Below are 18,556 nucleotides of genomic sequence, written 5' to 3'. Positions count from 1 at the left end.
GGATATGACATGTATATGTTGTTCATGACCCACCAACTTGAAGCACCACAACCCCCTCTTTATAGTGTGGATTTCAAATTACTCAAATAAGAAAAAACTCCAAAAACATAAAATGCATCGACACCTTTTTCGTTTTTGATGTGGGGTTGGGGGAGGGGCTCGCATCTACACATTTTTATTTTTTGGACTATGTGTATGCAGATCACTCGATTAAAAGTTAGTCACAATAAATCACACGTCATCAACACTGCCCATTTAGGGCTTTAGGTGTCCTTTGAAGTTCTCTATGCACGTAACAACAAGTCAATTTGGATTGCGAATAATCATTGAGATTATGTTTCTTGTTGTGAAAGATAGATTCTAGAGTCAAATATATGATGCCCTTTTAATAAAGTTTTGAGGTTCTGCTGATGGTTTACCACTCATTCTTCTATGATTATGTTAGAATCAAACACACTATGTTTAATATTCCAAGATGGTATGGTGTACTATAAGTACATAGGTTCAATGGAATTTCATTGGTTATTGTAACACTATTCTTTGGTGTGTGTTTCTACTGGAGTGGGCTTATGATGCTTGCTAATCTTACTAACAAGACTGGGGAAACTGTTGGGGTTTGATCTTGGCAAACAACCGAGAGCAGAAGTGAAGGGGATGTGGCTCACCCCACCCCACATATGGATGCATCGTGATCGGAGGAGATAATGAACAATTTTGGTTTCGGTCCTCACTACGGGAACCTTCAGGTCGGTGCCAGCGACGTCATACACGTCTATCCGATCAACTCACTGACAGAGACCCAAGGTCTCTGCCATGGGTTTTTCCCTATGCTAAATATGATTTGTCTCTAATCTTCCGTACAAAATGATGTTTCAACTAGGAGATTATTAAGATCCTGGTTATGTTAAACCTACACAATTATTTCTAGAAGGCATTATAGAGCGAACAACCTAATTTTTCCGAAAAGGAGGGTGGACCCCCGGCCTCTGTATCGTATGATGAACAAAGTCATTTTATAGCCGCAAAAAAAACGTATGATGTCATACAAGTTAACCGAAGGAGTTAAAAAAAGTGGGAGCCCAACTCCATGGGGCTACATCAGCCACAATGGGAATTACGTGCAAACAACCCATGTCTCACAAATATCATTGTTAGGTCGACATCCCGACTTGTTGAATATAGTCCGATCTATCGTCTCCTAGTGCATGCACATAGAGACACAGAATTGCACGTCTCCATACGGTGTAGTAGGCACCACAGTGAGTAGCCACAAAGATAACAACAATCGGGCTGCTCTCATCTAATACTCCGCATGGGTCAACGTATGCATGTACTCGACATCGAGGACGAATTCGTTGTTTCAATCCTGAAACAAAAACGTAATGCTCGGTGATTCTACTTCCGGTGCAATACAATACTACGTACTAGTAGTACGTATATAGTACTGTAGGAAGTAAATTTATTTCAAAGAGCTCGCTTCGTTTTACAGCGCCGGTGCCGGCATGTTGGGCGCCTTCCCCACCGTGAACCCGCCGTCGACGACGAGGTTGTGCCCGTTGACGTACTTGGCCTCGTCGGACGCCAGGTACAGCGCCGCCCTCGCGATGTCGTCAGGCTCCAGCACCGCGCCTTCCATCTCGTTGATGTCGCCCTCCACGATCCGCCGGTGCTCCTCGGCGCTGGCCTTCGGGTACCACTGCTCCAGGATGCGCATCACCAGCGGCGTCGGGATGTAGTTTGGCGAGATGGCATTCACCCGCACGCCGGAGCGCGCCATCTCCCCAGCCACGGCGCGCACGATCCCCAGCACCGCCGTCTTGGACACGCTGTACGGGTGCGGCGTCACGCTGCCCAGCACGCCGGCGACGCTGGCCATGCAGATGATGCTGCCGCTGCGGCGCGGCGCCATCACGCGGGCCGCGTGCTTGACCCCGGCCATGACGCCCCGGGCGTTGATCGCCATGACGGCGTCGAAGTCGGCGAGGTCGAGATCGCTCAGCTGGGCACGCGCCAGGGAGCCCACGATGCCGGCGTTGTTGAGCATGATGTCCAGCTTGCCGTGGCGGGCCACGGCGAGGTCCACCGCCGCGGCGACCTGCGCCTCGTCGGTCACGTCGCAGCGCGTGTAGCATGCCGCGTCCGGGCCGAGCTCGGTCGCCAGGGCGCGGCCCAGGTCGTCCTGGACGTCGGCGAGGACGACCTTGGCGCCGTTCCTGACGAACTCCTCAGCCGTCGCCTTGCCGATGCCGCTGGCCCCGCCGGTGATCACGGCCACCTTCCCGGCCAGCCTCTGGGAGCTCGAGGCCGTGGAGTAGCCGCAGCGGCTGGCGTAGCCGGCCACCGACGCCAGCGCAGCCCGTCGGCTCTCCCCCCTGCAACACACACGCGCGCACACACCAAGACCAAGATTAGCACGCACATGCAGGGCGTAGGTAGATTTGGCGTTCTCTTCCGAATCCAACCCCAGCGTTACCTGGTGACGACCTGCATCGCTCGGAACATCTTGCGGATCTTGGCGAAGTGCGACTTGGCGAGGCGAAGGAGACGAGAGAGCAGCCGATATTTATCAGGGCGCCGGCTCGCCACGTACGTCCGGCTCGCTATGGATGGATCATTGCACCACGCCATGTGGGCTCTGACGTAGCAAGTTGCAATCATGCGGACAAACGACACGGGCACGCCGGGCTTCTACAGTTCCACTGACAGGACTGGCGAAACACCATTGCCGCCCCCAACGCCCTACCCTACCCTGGATTCTTTCACCGATTAGGAACTCGGTGAGTGCACCGGGAAGATGCCGTCTGTTCTTTTTTTTCTACGTTGCCGTCCTGCGCCCTCACCCAAGGGCCATTGATGCAGCGTGCATTTACCCAAGCATGCAATGCAAAGACAGGACCTGGGCATGCTGGGCTGTAGCCGAAGTGACATCCTTTGGGTCCGTATAGCATAGCGTAGCTTGCTGTCGTTTACAGTACTTAAACGACGGGCCGGGGCATGATGCCGGCCTGGCTCCGCCACTGGTTCGCAATCACACATTATCTCGAAATCTGCAGAGCAACCGAGATCGGTCCATAGACGAGAGATTTTCTGAACCATGGTTCGGCTGGCCCATGCATAGTCCACACCATTAAAGCTAGGAATATGAACACGTGGAATCAAAAAATATTAGCAGAGGAGAGCGAATACTTATGTTTCTTTTAACACGATACAGACGCAACATCACACATACTCGTCACTATGTACACCCTACCTTTATGAGCAACTCCAAAAGGCTGAGCCAGCGCATTATCTTGAGATTGACAAAACCGTCACAGACGCCTTCGTAGTCAATGAAAACGTCTCCTTCCATCTCTACTCCTAATGTCTGAGTTGGTTGAATAGTATGGTTTATTTTTGTCCCATCACTTTCAACCGTTTTATTTCGCTGGTTTTTTTTCGTCCCTCCCTCCACCGGTTTAGTTTCGCATCACCCTCTCACACAACGAAAAAAATCTGAACGAATCAGAACTTTCCATGCTGGTGTAAGTTATTTTTAGTAATGTCTTTCTGTCAAAGAATCAATCACGATCAATCTCTAAAGATCAAATCTAAATTAATTAATCTTAATTTAAATCGCTCAGTCACATTAAATTGGAAACGCATATTTAAACTGATTTTATTTGTCAATAAGATCAATTTTCGGTAGTATTTGGTAACTTATATATATGGAAATGAATAATTCATGATCAATCTTTAATTAATATGTGAAGACCAAATCTTCTCTACCCCCGGCTCGAGATCGATACTGCACTCCCTCACACGATTTCTACGTTCAAAAAAGACGTGACCCACGCCCCGACTTATCCCGATCCTCTCACCCACGATCTCCCCTCTCCTGCAAGGCTGCGACGCACGAACCCACGTCCGATGCCCGATCTTCTCCAACCCTCTCATCTCACTCTCGATCCCGTATCTCTCACTTGCCGCCGCCTGTGCTCACCTTCCATCACCCACACTGATCTGCACAAAAGATGTACGATGGCGGTGTCGGAGCCCCCATCACTGTCGAGGCAAGACTGGCAGGCCGTGCTCCAATACGACGGTGGCGGCATGGCAACAGCGTCAACCAAGCCCCTTCCTCCGCTGGATCATAGATGCTGGGTTCGCCGACGGCGACGGGGACATCATCGGCTTCAAAGTCCCATGAAGGCCAAGAAGAGCGATGACAGCTACAGCCCGGCGTTGCCTTCAGTTGCTAGCCTTCTCCAAGGACCTGCTGCAGCGACGTGAGCCGGCGGCGCAGCGGGCGACGCTCCCGCCGTCTAGCGCCGTGGTGCGGCTGCAGGGGCCGGACATCGTGCGGCCATGAAGCGTTCACCCTGATCGACGCCGCGGGACGCGTCCACGGCCCTGCTCGCCCTCCTCCTCGCTAGCGCTGCTGGCCCCTGTTCGCGCATCTCACACAGAGAGGTCGCAGATCGCTATGGCTACGTGTGGGCTGCCTCCGTTGTCGTCATCCGGATCCGTGAACTTGACGATCGACCCCTCCCCTTCCTCCTCCGCCCATGTGGCTGCTCCGCCGGCGCCAGAGATGGTAGTTCTGCTTATGCGGCGGCGACGAAGAAGGTGTCCTCGAAGGAGGGGACCGTCGACAACGAGTTCCTCGGCCGCAAGAGCTCCAAAATGTGTCGCATCTTCCACAAGGAGATGCCCTTCGAAGAGGACTGCAGCAACAACGAGGCGGGGAACGGCGACGAGGAGACCAGCGCAGCAAGGGTGGCTGCTCTTCCTCTACCGTGGCCATGAACACGACTACAACACAACCACTGAGCTTTGGTTCAATAGGTATGACTTGGGGGTCGTTGATGCTTGTTGGTTGATTCGTTGTGGTAGATTTTGAGATTATTAGACATTTGGGAGTTCCCATTCTACCGTGGCTATGATCAGTCTCGGAGAATACTGTTGAGGGTAGTATAATCAACATGCAAATTTGAGGATCAGTTATGGCATTCATTTATAGGAAATAAAAATCCTAAGACGGCAGTACGACTCCTCTTTATTTTGTGTCTAATTTACAGAAGTATTTATTTGATCAGAGGTTTTGTATAGTTGTAAGAATCATTATCCACAATAGAAAGCTAAAGCACACTGCTCTCATGTGTATATGACTAAACCTTGATGTTACAGAAATATCTTAAAACGTATACGTTACATACTACACACAATGCGAAAGATTATAATTATGAAATTGGCATTATATGTTCTAAGATATTTCGTGATATGGGTGGTGCTTTTAGACAAAATCACAACAAAGTACATGGGGAAATTGAGTGAGAGGCCATTCCTATTGGCATGCCTTCGAAAGTTTGGCCGCAAAGAAGACGAGTTGGAGCTTCTCAGCTGCACATTTTGGGAGGAGCTACTCATGAATCCAGAGTAGTATAGTTTCAAGACTTACATAGCTGGAGGCATTACTGAGGTGTGTGGAGTTCTTTTACAGATCATAGCTTATGTTCCATCGATTCTTGGAGGTGATAACTGATAATTTATATGCTACACTGCTACTTGTGTGATCCAGAGACTATCAACTGGTTACTTTTTTTGAACGGAATCCAGTTGAACTTAGTTTGAGCTCTCATGTTGATGGTCTACCTTCAACTCATATGTAAGACAGACTAAAATTATTTCTTAACATGAAGATATAAACGTCCAACTCCGAGTATGTTTTTCATAACGGTAGGTGTTGTAGCAAGTGTTGTCAGAAGTACTTGAGTCCATTGATATAAGGAAGATTCTTAATTGAGTGAATTCTGAGAAAGTGCATTTGCTTTTGCAGCACTAAATTCACTCTGATTAATTATCCAACACAGATAACTTCTTCAGAGAACATCAAGTGGAGAAGCAATAACAATTAATTGCTACTTTTTGTATAATATTGGTGAACTGCCGGGTTCATCGTGGCTACATGATAATATTCTAAAGGAATATTTACACAACAAAGAAGGATTAATGGTTGAAAATGATATACGAGAATAAAGAGAATAACCTATCTACATTTTGGGACATCATGGATACATGCCCATCGTATTTATGGATTCTCCCCAGTTGAGAATTTTCTGTTTTCTTTGGGTTGATTTATCATTTTTTTTTTGTTTCAATTGACATGCATACACTACCAACTGTCTCACCTAAACCCAGTTCTGACCGAACTATGGATTTGCTAGTAGTATTGTTTGGTTGATCTTAACAATTTCATCTCTACCCGCTAATGAGTATGTTCTACCGTTCATATTCTTATGACCTGCAACTTCATCCTTGAGGAGGGCGGTGAGGTGTTGGTCCGACGACGACCACGACGTTGATGCATCTCCTGCTGATGATGATCTGTGGTCTTTAAAACCAAACATCAGGTCATTCCTCTCCCTGGATCTGAGACTATCATGGAGGAGGTAGCAAGAGGCTTAATAAATGCAAGAAAAAAGAACCAATTTGATGAGCTTAGGACTTACGAGCAATGCGTCATGGGCGGTGGAGCTTTGCCGTACTGTAGAACCAAGAGCAGAGACGAGAAGAGAGGTTGAAGATGTGTGCGGTAATATATACTCCCTCCGTCTAAAAATATTTGTCATCAAAATGGACAAAAAAAGATGTATCTTTTAGATACATCCTCTTTTGTCCATTTTGATGACAAGGATTTCCGGATGGAGGGAGTACTTAGTATAGAAAATATTTATACTAGAGAATGGATTTTTTTTCAAGAAACACCCTTTGTACTCGAATACTGTTTTTCTTCTTGCAAGGTTGTTTTAGACTTAAAGTATTAAATTTCTAAATATTTATACATTTTGTACCCGTTTCAACGCATGTATATATGTGTTCGACATTTTCTATGATCAACTCTTTCCTTTGTTTGACTAGCACAAGAGCTCACATTCTTGCATGTATATATTTGCTGTACAACTTATGCTGGTTTCATGAGTATAATTATCAGAAGGTTGTTTTAGACTAAAATTATTATATTTATAGGAATTTTTTATATAAAGTTTTGAAGCTCTGTTTCATCCTTCCAGTTCATGCATAGTTCAAGCATATCTTATCTGAGCTATGTTTACTAAATTATTGTAGGAAGGACATTATGACGTATAGAGTGTTTTGCAACTTAGGTCACCCAGGAGTTGTTGGTGTTAAAAGATGATGCTCGATGGGTTGAGCATCATCAAATCTTTAAAAATCCTGAAAAGGATTAAAATCACTTCGTAGTAAAAGGTCACACATAACTGTAATTTTGAACAGAGGTGCTTAAGCCTCGTACAGTGGTGCTCCATCCGTTCCACGTTTAAAGAGTAAAAATATATGAGAATGTTTTCCTTTTCAAGCCTAACGTCCATCGATTCGCTGTAATGTGATACAAACTTGGTGTTTATGATTATACGAAATCTATGTTTTTAACAAAATGTATTCACCATGTAGAACATAGACAAGTGGTCGTAAAACCTGATTTTGTGCGGCTGATGGTTACAGTATATTAACTATAGTATCTAATTGCTTCGAACATGGTCTGTTATTACAACCCAAGGGGTGATGCTTTGGTATGTTGGGAACAATATTAAAGAAGTATACACCCGCTTGGGTGTAATTTATTTTAGCAAATGAATAGCAAGATGCCATTTTCATCCAAAGAGGATAGTGATACAAGCAACACTGTGGACGGGGCAAGGAGAGGACGGGGCTGGCGACGCCGTGGATGAGAGGGGAGGCGGTGGGGAGAGGAGCGGGTGGGCTTCACCATGGCGTGGAGGGGAGGTGCCCGAAAGAGATGGCGGAGGCAACACTGTGACGGGGAGATGAGATGAGGCAACAACCGGTGGCTGCGTGGCTGTGCGGGGAGAGTATGAGGCGGCTGTGCAGTAAGTGAGTGAGGAGAGGAGCGGTTGCTTTTTTCCAGAAAGGAGCAGCTTCAATGCGGTGACATCAATGTCGCATCACTTAATAAGTCATTTTTAGGAAAAAATACCAACCAATGTATCTATAGGTAGCGTACAATTTAAAGTTCATTAAAATCAAAATGTGCTCACATTGTACCATGCAAATGAAGCTTAAGACAACATTTCTCACATTGTACGTAGATATCTTAAACATATCAAGTAGATCTTAGTTTGTAAAAGATAATTAGTTGGATCACTGCTCTCTGTGTACCCCCTCCGGTCCTTTTTGCTCAGCGTATTAGATTTGCGTCTAGTCAAACTTTGCAAAGTTTGACCAATATCAACATCTACAATACCAAATATTTATTTTGTGAAACTATATTTCATAATGAATCTATTGATTTGACATTGTGAATGTTGATAATTTTTTATATAAGTTTGGTCAAAGTAGAGATATTTTGACTTCAGACAAAGCTTATATGCAAACTAAAAAGGACCACCCGGAGTACATATAGTTCTATTATATTTTTTATCAACTCACATCGCAAGTGAAGTGAATTTCAATTATTTTTTGATTGTTACAGGCTATCATTTCTATGTATGCAAAATTTGGCATGCATTATGTTTATATATGCAACCGGCCAAAATATATTTAAAGCCCGTAGCAACGCACGGGCATTCTACTAGTTGAACACAGATTGCCAGAGGAAGTGAAATAAATCCAGAAAAATGCGAGCATGAGTGTCTATTTTTTTCTTCTAAAGTGAACAGCATTGTCAAGCCTAGGACTTTGAACCGTTGTGGGATGGGATATCAATATCTTCCTAACCATCCAAGACAAGTTGGTTCACAGCGAATTCTTATGCCAATTATACCCCCTCGTGCTAAAATGTAGTGCTTATCAGACATTATCAAAGTTATACTTTACAAATTTGATCAAGTTTATAAATTTTTTATCAACATGTAGTATATCAAATTGATACCATTAAATTCAGCATGAAATATATTTTCATATGATATATATTTGATATTATGGAAATCGATATTTCTAAATCCCAGCTAGTTGAAAAATACTTTTATCTCATTTGCACCCTTGACCTTCTGTTCAAAAAAGCGTGTCGTGATTCATGCAGCCCCTGGAGCGCCTAGCTCAGCTTGCGTAGCGATGCCTCATCCGTGAGCTCCTATTTGCCGTGTAAGTCGGCAGATAGCCACCAATTGCGTACCTCTGCAAACCCACTTGCATTTTGTGACGACCCATGGGCGGATTTTTTTCTTTGAGAACTGTTCATGAATCTCAAATTTAAAGAAATGTCGGATCTAAAAATGTTGCGAATTTCAATAACTGTTCACGAATTTGAAAAATATCGCGTTTTTGAAAAAATATATAAATTTAAAGAAATGTTCAGATTTAAAAATTCTCATGGATTAAAAATATATTCATGGATTTCAAAATTGTTCACAGATTGCAAAAAAGGTGAATTCAAATATTATTTGCGGGTTTGAAATGGTCATGAATTTTAAAATTTGTTAGGAATTTTTTAAAATTTTCACGAAATTAGAATAATAAATAAATAAGGATGAAAAATGGAAAAGGAATGAAAAACCAGGAGGAAAAACAAAAAAAATGGACTGGGCGGCGGCCTCATCTGACCAGTTTCTTTTTTTTTTGTCATGGTTGTCTCTTTTAGGGGAATACTCGAACTTTACAGAATCACAACGTCATTTACATAGTTGGGGGGGGGGGGGGGGGGGGCAAAATTAACGTATGGCGACCAGGAACCATGTTAATGAGTTCTTAGCTATGTTGCAGGCATCCACATTTGATTCTCCACACTCATATCAGAAAGATAAATCGCTAAAATTTGGAAGTGGACTCCGAATCTCCGCAATGACCATATAATTCTCTCCTTGGATTCCTTCCAAGATGCCTTTCACCACCATCGATGAGTCACAAGCAATGACTGTCGAATGAATGTTAAGATATTGCGCTGAGGATAGGGCTTCACGGCACGCCATTGTCTCAACACATGCTAGATCAATCACTCCTTCTGCCACGAGTATTGATCCTCCTTGATAAACACCTGAATGATGTCTTAAGATTATTGCAGCCGAACTCTTGCTCCGAGCTGTACGGATTGCCCCATCCACATTGCCTTTGAACTTCCATACAGGGTGAGCAATCCACTTAGACAAGCGCTAGACACTCCCTTCCCTGTTTATGGTTGATGCTGGATCATCAAGTTCTCTGAGTTCAGACAGATGATTAGAAATGAAACTACAAGTGGCAAAAGGAACTTGGTATTTATCCTTATGGATCACATCCCTTCTCGCTTTCTAGATTGCCCAAAGAGTAACCATGACCTTCACATACTCCTGTTCATTTAGTTGTTCCTCTAGCATAAACATCCATTTTTTAGCTCTCGGTTCAGCACATACCTTGATTCTATAGCTCCTCATCAAGTAAATCCCATATACATCTGGACATTCTACACTCCATGAGCGTGTGTCTCCACGAATCCCCCAGTCAAAAGGAATTATTTGCCATGGTTAGCCCCAACCGGCTGGCATCTCTTTATATTGATTAGATCAACTTCTACAACAAGGAAATACAATGGGTATACAACACGTACACATATATATACAAAATACAACTCTAACACCCCCCTCAATCTAAACCGTCGTGAACAAGGTTGAGATTGGAACTAAAACGATGAAGTGTGAGCTGAGAAGTAGGCTTCGTGAATACGTCAGCCAACTGATCGCCAGTGGAGATGAATCGAACATCAAGAGCACCCAAAGCAACCCGCTCACGCACAAAGTGAAAATCAACCTCGATATGCTTTGTGCGGGCATGAAAAACTGGATTGGCAGATAAGTATGTGGCGCCAACATTGTCACACCACAACACCGGAGGGCGAGAAAGAAACACACCAAGCTCCTTCAACACCGACTGTATCCATATAGCCTCAGCGGTGCCATTAGCCAAAGCCTTGCATTCTGCCTCAGTGCTAGAACGAGAAACTGTGGGTTGCTTGCAAGAACTCCAAGAGACGAGGTTGGAGCCAAGATAAATGGCAAAACCGCCCGTAGACCGACGATCATCAGGACAGCCCGCCCAATCGGCATCAGTGAAAGTACTCAGTCCCATAGAAGCGGAGCGCCGGAAACGCAAGCCAGTAGACACAGTACCTCGGATATAGCGAAGAATTCGCTTCACTGCCTCATAGTGAGCGGTAGTAGGCTGCGACAAGTATTAGCACACCTTGTTAACAGCAAAGGACAAGTCAGGACGTGTCAGAGTGAGGTACTGGAGACCCCCAACAGGACTCCTGTACTTGAAAATATCCTCAGAGCTCAACGGCTGGCCTTGATCTCGAGATATTTTGTCAGAAGTAGACATGGGAGTAGTAACAGACCGACATTGCTCCATGTTGGCCTGGTGCAAGAGATCAAGAGCATATTTGTGCTGTGACAAGACCAGACCCTCAGAATTATAAGTGGCCTCAATACCAAGGAAATACTCCAGGCGCCCAAGGTCCTTGACAGGAAAAGAACCAGAAAGAGTGGTAACCAGTTTCTCAACAGCAGCCGAAGAGGACCCAGCCAAAACAATATCGTCAACATAGACAAGCATATATATAATAACCCCATGATGATCAAAGATGAACAGAGAGGTATCGGCCTTGCTAGCAACAAAACCGAGCTGACGAAGCTTGTCACTCAAACGGGCATACCAGGCACGAGGCGACTGTTTGAGACCATAAAGAGCACGCTGCAGCTTGCAAACGTGCCGAGGGTACCGTGAATCCTCAAAACCGGGGGGGGGGGCTGCTGCATATACACTTCCTCAGACAGAAAAGCATGAAGGAAGGCATTACTCACATCAATCTGACGAAGGCACCAACCACGAGAAACAGCAAGAGCAAGCACCAGGCAAACGGTGACTGGATTAACCACAGGACTGAAAGTATCATGATAATCGATATCGTACTGCTGTGTGAAGCCTCGAGCCACAAGCGCGCCTTGTATTTATCAACAGAACCATCGGGACGGAACTTTGTTTTGAAGATCCACTTGCTGCCAACAATGTTAGTGCCAGGTGGACGGGGTACCAATATCCACGTTTTGTTAGCCTGAAGTGCTTCGAACTCAGCCTCCATAGCAGCACGCCAAGCTGGCTCAGAGAGAGCAGTACGATGAGATGCAGACTCCACCATAAACGCCCGGCGACGATAGGGATCATATCGAACCGTGCCATCCCGATACACCTTGGGACGAGAAATATCATTGCGCCGTCGCGTAACGATGATCCGTGTCGGTTCAGCAGCGGGAGGAGCTGGAGGCGGCAACGCTGGTGGTGTAGAAGACGTCGACGAGGGCGAGGAAGCGGCCTCGTCATGGGCCGGAGACAGGCCAGGCGAAGAAGCCCCGTCAGGAGCCGGCGAGGCTGATGACCGTGCTGGTGACGGAGAGCGAGACCGCGGGCCGTGGTCGACGACCGGGACCGGCGAATCGGCCTGGGCGGGGTCGGCACCAGAAGCGGCACGAGAAGCTGACCCAGGTGAGCGGGGTGTGCCTGCATGCGAGCTGGGCCCAGGCGTGCCAGCTGAGCCATGCAGAGGCGGTGCTGATCCGGGAGCAACCTGCGTGCCTGCATGCAAGCGGGCCCCTGGCATGCTGCCCGAGGCATGCAGAGGAGAGGCCGGCCCGAGCGAGCGGGGCGTGCCTGCATGAGAGTCGGGTCCAGGCGCGCCGCCCGAGACATGCAGAGGCGGTGGCGCTGATGGAGCAGGGACATCGAGCGGCGAAGTGGACGTCGCGGGGACCTGCACAGGAGAACTAACAACAACACCAGGTGCATTAGCCGGTAACAAGGTAATTGTCAGGACCCCGATTCTAAGTCACACCGATCTAGCCTGTAACACCTCATATCACTTTGCGGCCTCACGCACGGTATTCCCACGGGTGTCGCCTTACCATGGCCCGGGACCGTTTGCGCCTTTTGGCTCACGTATATGATAGTGTCGCTAGCATCCATATGACAGAGAACCCGGGCCGACATGGCTAGTCGTGAACCCAAAGCAGCACTAACTTACGGGGACAGGCATACATAAATCAACATCGAGCATGTCGGTCAGCAGCGTGTGAATCCGGGATGTAGCACTGGGCTAACAGGACTCCGGGAACCTGGGTTGTAGCAGGCTAGGCAGGACTCCGGATGTCACCGCGTGACATTTCCCCGAAGGGACAGACACAGGAACGAAGTGAAACACATGCCGACCAGTCAAGTGTTCCGGAGCAGTAGTGCTGGGCTAGCAGGACTCCGGTGAACCAGGCTGTAGCGGACTACTATGGCTCATGGAAGCACTAGACTACATTTCCCATAAGAGAGGCTGCCAAGGATAAACAACTAGACTGTTGGATCCCACACATACCAAGCATTTCAATCATACACACAATATGCTCGATATGTGTAAATACAACATGGCATCACAACAAAACTCTACAACTCAAAGTACTTTATTTAAAGGCTCCGGAGAGCCATACATAACATGTTCATACAGATAGGGTCACATGACCCGACACTCAAGTCATACAAACATACAAGCACATGCGGAAACAAACTTGTTTGAGTACAGACAACTAGAAAGAAAGAAGGCTTGACGGAGCCTGTCTATCTACATAGGGCCCTTCACAAGCTCAGATCACCACCTGGGTGGCAAGTCACTCGTCAACGTCGAGATCTACATAGAACCCATCGGAGGGGGCGGTGTTGTCGTCTGAAAGCAGTAATTAAAGCAACATGAGTACAAAGGTACTCAGCAAGTCTTACAACAGATCCTACTATATATGCACATTCTCAAGAAGGTAGTGGAGTTATTGCAGCAAGCCAACTTTGACTCTTGGCTAAGTTATCCTACGAGACACCACTTGTAAAATAGTTTTCGCACACGAGTCCACTAATCACCATCACAATACTCCATCGTGGATCCTCCCTCGTCATCCTACGAGAGAGCCATCCGCGGTACTCACACTTATCTTGAGTCTTTTAGTAGTAACCATTAACTTGTCTATGAACTGCATAAGCGACCAAGTAGTCCTTTACCGCAGACGCGTCTATTCGAATAGTTTTATACCCTGCAGGGGTGTACTTCGTCACACATGTTTCCACCACTTAGCGTCTGCACACGACATGTGCTCGGCAGACTTCAAGCGAAAGCCGACGTGGGTGTAGACCACGACCTGACTAACCACACAAGTCTCTAGTCCAGGTTTATCGCCTATTCGGATTCCATCCGCAAGGAAATCCGGCCGGGGTGTCCTCAACGGCCCCAAACGATGTGTGCAGGGTTCCCGAGACACCAAACGGGCGACTCGGTACACCGGGCCACGAGCCTACCGCATCACAACCCACCCCTAAGGTCAGCGTTGCGCACGGCCTCCAGTAACTACAAACACCAGAAACTACTTGCAACTCCTGGACAGAGGACGAGAGGGGTCAGTAAGTCGAGCGGAGTCATATTTCAGGGCCCAATGTGTGGTAGTAGCTGAATCTTAAATCACGTATACAGATCTTAGTTCTTAAGGACAGCCTCAATGAAACAACCCACCATGTACTCCTACATGGCCTCTCATCGATACCTTTACCAAACCATGTTCAACACTTCACTCTCATTACAGACACAACCATTCACTCTAGTTCATCACCCCGATGAGCCAGACCTGACACGACTCTAAGACTAGCAGGCATAGCATGGTAGGAAACACAAACATGGCTCAATCAACTCCTACACATGCTAGTGCTTTTCATCTAGTTACTGTGGCAATGACAGGTCATGCAGAGGAAGTGGGTTCAACTACCGCAACACATAGCAGTTTGAAACACGTTGTCTTAATGCAGTAAACGAGAGCAGAAGCGAGAAGATGGGTTTGTATCGAAATGATCAATGGGGTTGCTTGCCTGACAGAGTGGTAGTGGGATACTGCCCTTCAGTTGGATACTCGTGAATATCCTCGGAGGCAGAACCTACCACGAAGAACACATCGAAACACAATCATCACAAGGCAATATGCAACAATATGATGCATGCAATGACATGGCAAAATGAGGGTGTTTTGGCTATGCAACTTAGAACAGATTGGTTTGAGTTCATTTGAATCAAGGATTCAAATGCTAACCCAAATTAAGAGGTGATATTAGTGCATTAACTTGTTTCATCTTAACAGCAAGGTTAAAGTGTTCTGACATGCATAAAACCAGTACAGATGGAAAGATTGAATTTTTCTGATCAAAATTCATATATAAATCTTTGGATTTGGAGTTACAGATTAGTTTCTATGAATTTTTGAAGTTTGTAGTATTTTCTGGAATTTCCTATATAAAAATAAATCCAGAAAATACTTATTGCGTCAGCAGTGCGTCATGGTGACGTCAGCGGTCAACGGAGCCGGTCCAGGTCAAACTGACCAGTGGGTCCCGTCTGTCAGTAGTTAGTTAAACTAACTAAATTTAGTTAGCGCTAAACCTGGGTTAATTAGCAGGGCGGGCCCCACCTGTCATAGACCCAGGGGGGTCAAACTAGGCCCACCCGGTCAACGGTCAGCGGGGTCAACTCGCTGGCGTTTAGCCGCCGGCGAGGCCAGACGCGGCGGTGCGGTGCGGGTTTGTGCTCCAGCGACCAAATGGGCGGCGGAGACCATCTACGAGTAGCTAGGAGTGAGCCGCGTCGAGTGGTGGTGGCGGTTGGGCTCGGTGTCGCCGGAAACGACGCCGGCGATGACCTGTGCGGCTGCTGGCTCGTCGTTAGGGGGCACGGCGAGGCGCGTGGAGTGGTGCTACGGGCTCATGGGGATGCGGTGAGTGTGTTGGACATGGTGGTGTGGCCGGTGGGTGGCCGGAGCATCGTCGGCGACGAGCTCGGCGGCGGCACGTGTGGTGAAGCTCCATGCAGTCGGTACGGTGCTCGAGAGAGAGAACGGAGAGGATGGGGAGGTGGCTGAGCTCACGGCGGTCACGGCGGAGTAGACGACGAGGTCGGGGACGAGCTGATGCGGCGGTGACGGCGAAGGGGATCTCCGGCGGTGTTCGGTGAAGACGAGGTCGAAGGAGGTGGTGCAGAGCGTGCGAGCGCTCGGGGCTCGGCTAGCTCGGCGTAGCGGACGGCGGCGAAGCTCAGGGACACGACGGGGCGGCGCGAGGACGACGATGGCTGCGAGAACTACGGTGGCGCGGGCACGGCAGCGTCGGCCATGGTGAGGAGAGGGCGAGGGAGAGAGGCAGGGGGCGTGTGAGGTGTCTGTGGGGTCGGGGCGGCGACGTGGAGCTCGCCCAGGTGTCCAGGGGCGCGGGCGGCAAGCAGGTGGCGCCGTGGCGAGCTCGCGCACGCCGGCGTCACCTCCCTGCCTGCCTGGCGGGGAAGAAGCAGCTGGCTGGCATGGGCCAGCACAGTGCTGGGCCGCCAGGTGGGCCGGCTGGTGGGTTGCGGCCAGGTAAGTTTGTTTTCTTTTATTTTCTGTTTTCTTTTATTTCTGCAAGTTTGTGGCATTTCTAAAAATACTTAGGCATTTCCAAAAATCACCAAACTGCAAATGCTCACTGTATGGAACATATCCAACATGGAACATTTCAGTTTGGGATTATTTGGACATTTAAAATATTTACTAGCATTTCAATGCCCAAATGCAAGTTACATATGATTTAATTCAATGATCTTATGATGACCTAGAAAATTGTGAACCCATTTTGTCAAAGGTTCTAACCCAAGACAAAAAGGGTGGACTTTTTAGAAGGGCATTTCAGGTTCATTGAAAATGATTTTAGTAAACCCTAGTTGTTTTCGGGGGGGTGCTGGGGGTTCTGTCATCCCCATTTCAATTTTCTGGAAAAGTAAACATGATGCAACACTCTAATGCATGAACTAGCTAGGATGTGACAGTAATGTCATAATTACGCGTATCGGTACTCTGAGTAACTGGCTCATCTGACGGAAACAACACGGGAAGGAGTTGGGATACATCAACAATGGCACCGGGAGTGGCATAGGGAAACACCGTCTCGTCGAACACGACGTCACGGGAGATGTAAATACGACCAGTGGAGCGATCAAGGCACTTGTAGCCTTTATGCATGGGACTATAACCAAGAAACACACACATCCTAGAGTGAAACTCGAGTTTACATGAATTGTACTTACGCAAACTAGGCCAACACGCACAACCAAAAGTGTGGAGAAAAGAATACTCAGGAAGCATGTTGAGGAGGCGAAACACGGGTGTGGCATTGTTGATAACAGGCGTAGGCATCCTATTGATGAGATAGCAAGCAGTAAGAAATGCCTCATCCCAAAACCGAAGAGGCAGGGAGGAGTGTGCGAGGAGGGCTAGACCCGTCTCAACGAGATGACGGTGCTTGCGTTCAGCTATACCATTCTGTTGGGAGGTATGTGGACAAGACACACGATGAGCAATGCCGGTGCGCTGAAAATAAGCATGGAGACGGTGATACTCACCACCCCAGTCTGACTGAACAGAACGAACCTTAGGATTCAAGAGACGCTCAACATGGTTTTGAAAAGTGTAAAAAATGCTCTCAACATCAGATTTATGCTTGATCAAGTATATCCAGTAGTGACGACTATAGTCATCAATGAAGCTGACATAGTACTTGAAACCCCCGGAAGATGGCAAAGCAGGCCCCCAAACATCGGTATGAATAAGCTCAAGTGGTGATGTAGAAACACGAGTAGAATAATTATATGGTAACTGGTGACTCTTAGCACGCTGACAAGCATCACACACAGAGGACTCATTGTTTGGAGAGCACAACAATTTATTGGAGCTAACAATGGTATGAACTATTTTATTTGAAATATGAGCAAGACGCCGATGCCACTGCTCGGTAGTAAGCCTAATGCCAGAAGACGCATGACGTCCAGAGGTGACGGCGCGACTGAACGGAAGAGGGTAGAGGCCGCCACGACTCCTACCGCGAAGAAGAATTTTCTTCGTGAACTTGTCCTTGACAAAAAAAAGAATTTATGAAATTCAACAAAGATTTTATTGTCAGAAACAAGACGATAAACGGAGAGCAAATTAGTGCTAAGATCAGGAACAAGAAAAATATTTTTGAGTTCAATTGGGGCGGATGAACTAGGTAAACGAGAGTGACCAACATGTGTAATAGACAAACCTGCACCGTTGGCGACTTGCACTTGGTCTGTTCCGTTGTAGCGCTCCTGGATGTTCATCCGGCTCATGTCGTTGGTGAGATGATCTGTGGCGCCGGTGTCGAAGAGCCAAGGTTGACTGGGGGCAGGTTGGGAAGAGGCAGAATTGCCAGCACGATTTTCGTCGTACTGAAACGCGTGGTTGTAGCGTTGTTTGCACTGGAGAGCCTCATGCCCCCAGTACCGGCAAACTTGACAGCGGGGGCGCTCGCGCCGGTTGTTGCGCCTGCCACCGCCGTTGCCCTGTCCTCCTCCTCCGCCGTTGCCACCACCACCGCCCCCTTGGTTGGGGCGGTTGTTACCGCGGGAGGCCTGCTGGCCGCCATTGTACTGGCCGCCTCCCTGGGAGCCAGTAGGACGACCCCCGCCGCGGCCGTCGTTGGTGGTGTCGGCGAAGATGCGCCTCCCTCCACGGTCGTCGCC

At 47.6% G+C, this 18,556-nt stretch overlaps 1 protein-coding gene across 1 annotated transcript; it reads right to left on the bottom strand.

Annotated features, from left to right (window-relative positions):
- Positions 1-1,276: 1,276 nt before the first annotated feature.
- On the bottom strand, positions 1,277-2,670 carry LOC109773470 (borneol dehydrogenase, mitochondrial). The gene is made up of 2 exons (XM_020332162.3): positions 2,474-2,670; positions 1,277-2,372 (listed from the first exon to the last, which is right to left on the bottom strand). Exons 1-2 carry the CDS (start codon positions 2,656-2,658, stop codon positions 1,484-1,486), a joined length of 1,074 nt encoding a protein of 357 aa, XP_020187751.1. The 5' UTR covers positions 2,659-2,670; the 3' UTR covers positions 1,277-1,483.
- Between the last annotated feature and the right edge of the window lie 15,886 nt (positions 2,671-18,556).

This window comes from Aegilops tauschii, chromosome 2 (genome assembly GCF_002575655.3).
Source record: "Aegilops tauschii subsp. strangulata cultivar AL8/78 chromosome 2, Aet v6.0, whole genome shotgun sequence".
In the NCBI taxonomy this organism is placed as follows: domain Eukaryota; kingdom Viridiplantae; phylum Streptophyta; class Magnoliopsida; order Poales; family Poaceae; genus Aegilops; species Aegilops tauschii.
The sequence above is the reverse complement of the archived record's forward strand: the minus strand, read 5'-3'. Positions and strand labels throughout refer to the sequence as shown.

What these genes read in the sequence shown, in the direction of transcription:
- LOC109773470 (XM_020332162.3), bottom strand. Translation starts at nt 2,658, where the DNA reads ATGATTGCAACTTGCTACGTCAGAGCCCACATGGCGTGGTGCAATGAT. An exon ending in GCGATGCAGGTCGTCACCAG is followed by an intron (nt 2,373 to 2,473) that starts GTAACGCTGGGG and finishes TGTGTGTTGCAG; the next exon opens with GGGGGAGAGCCGACGGGCTG.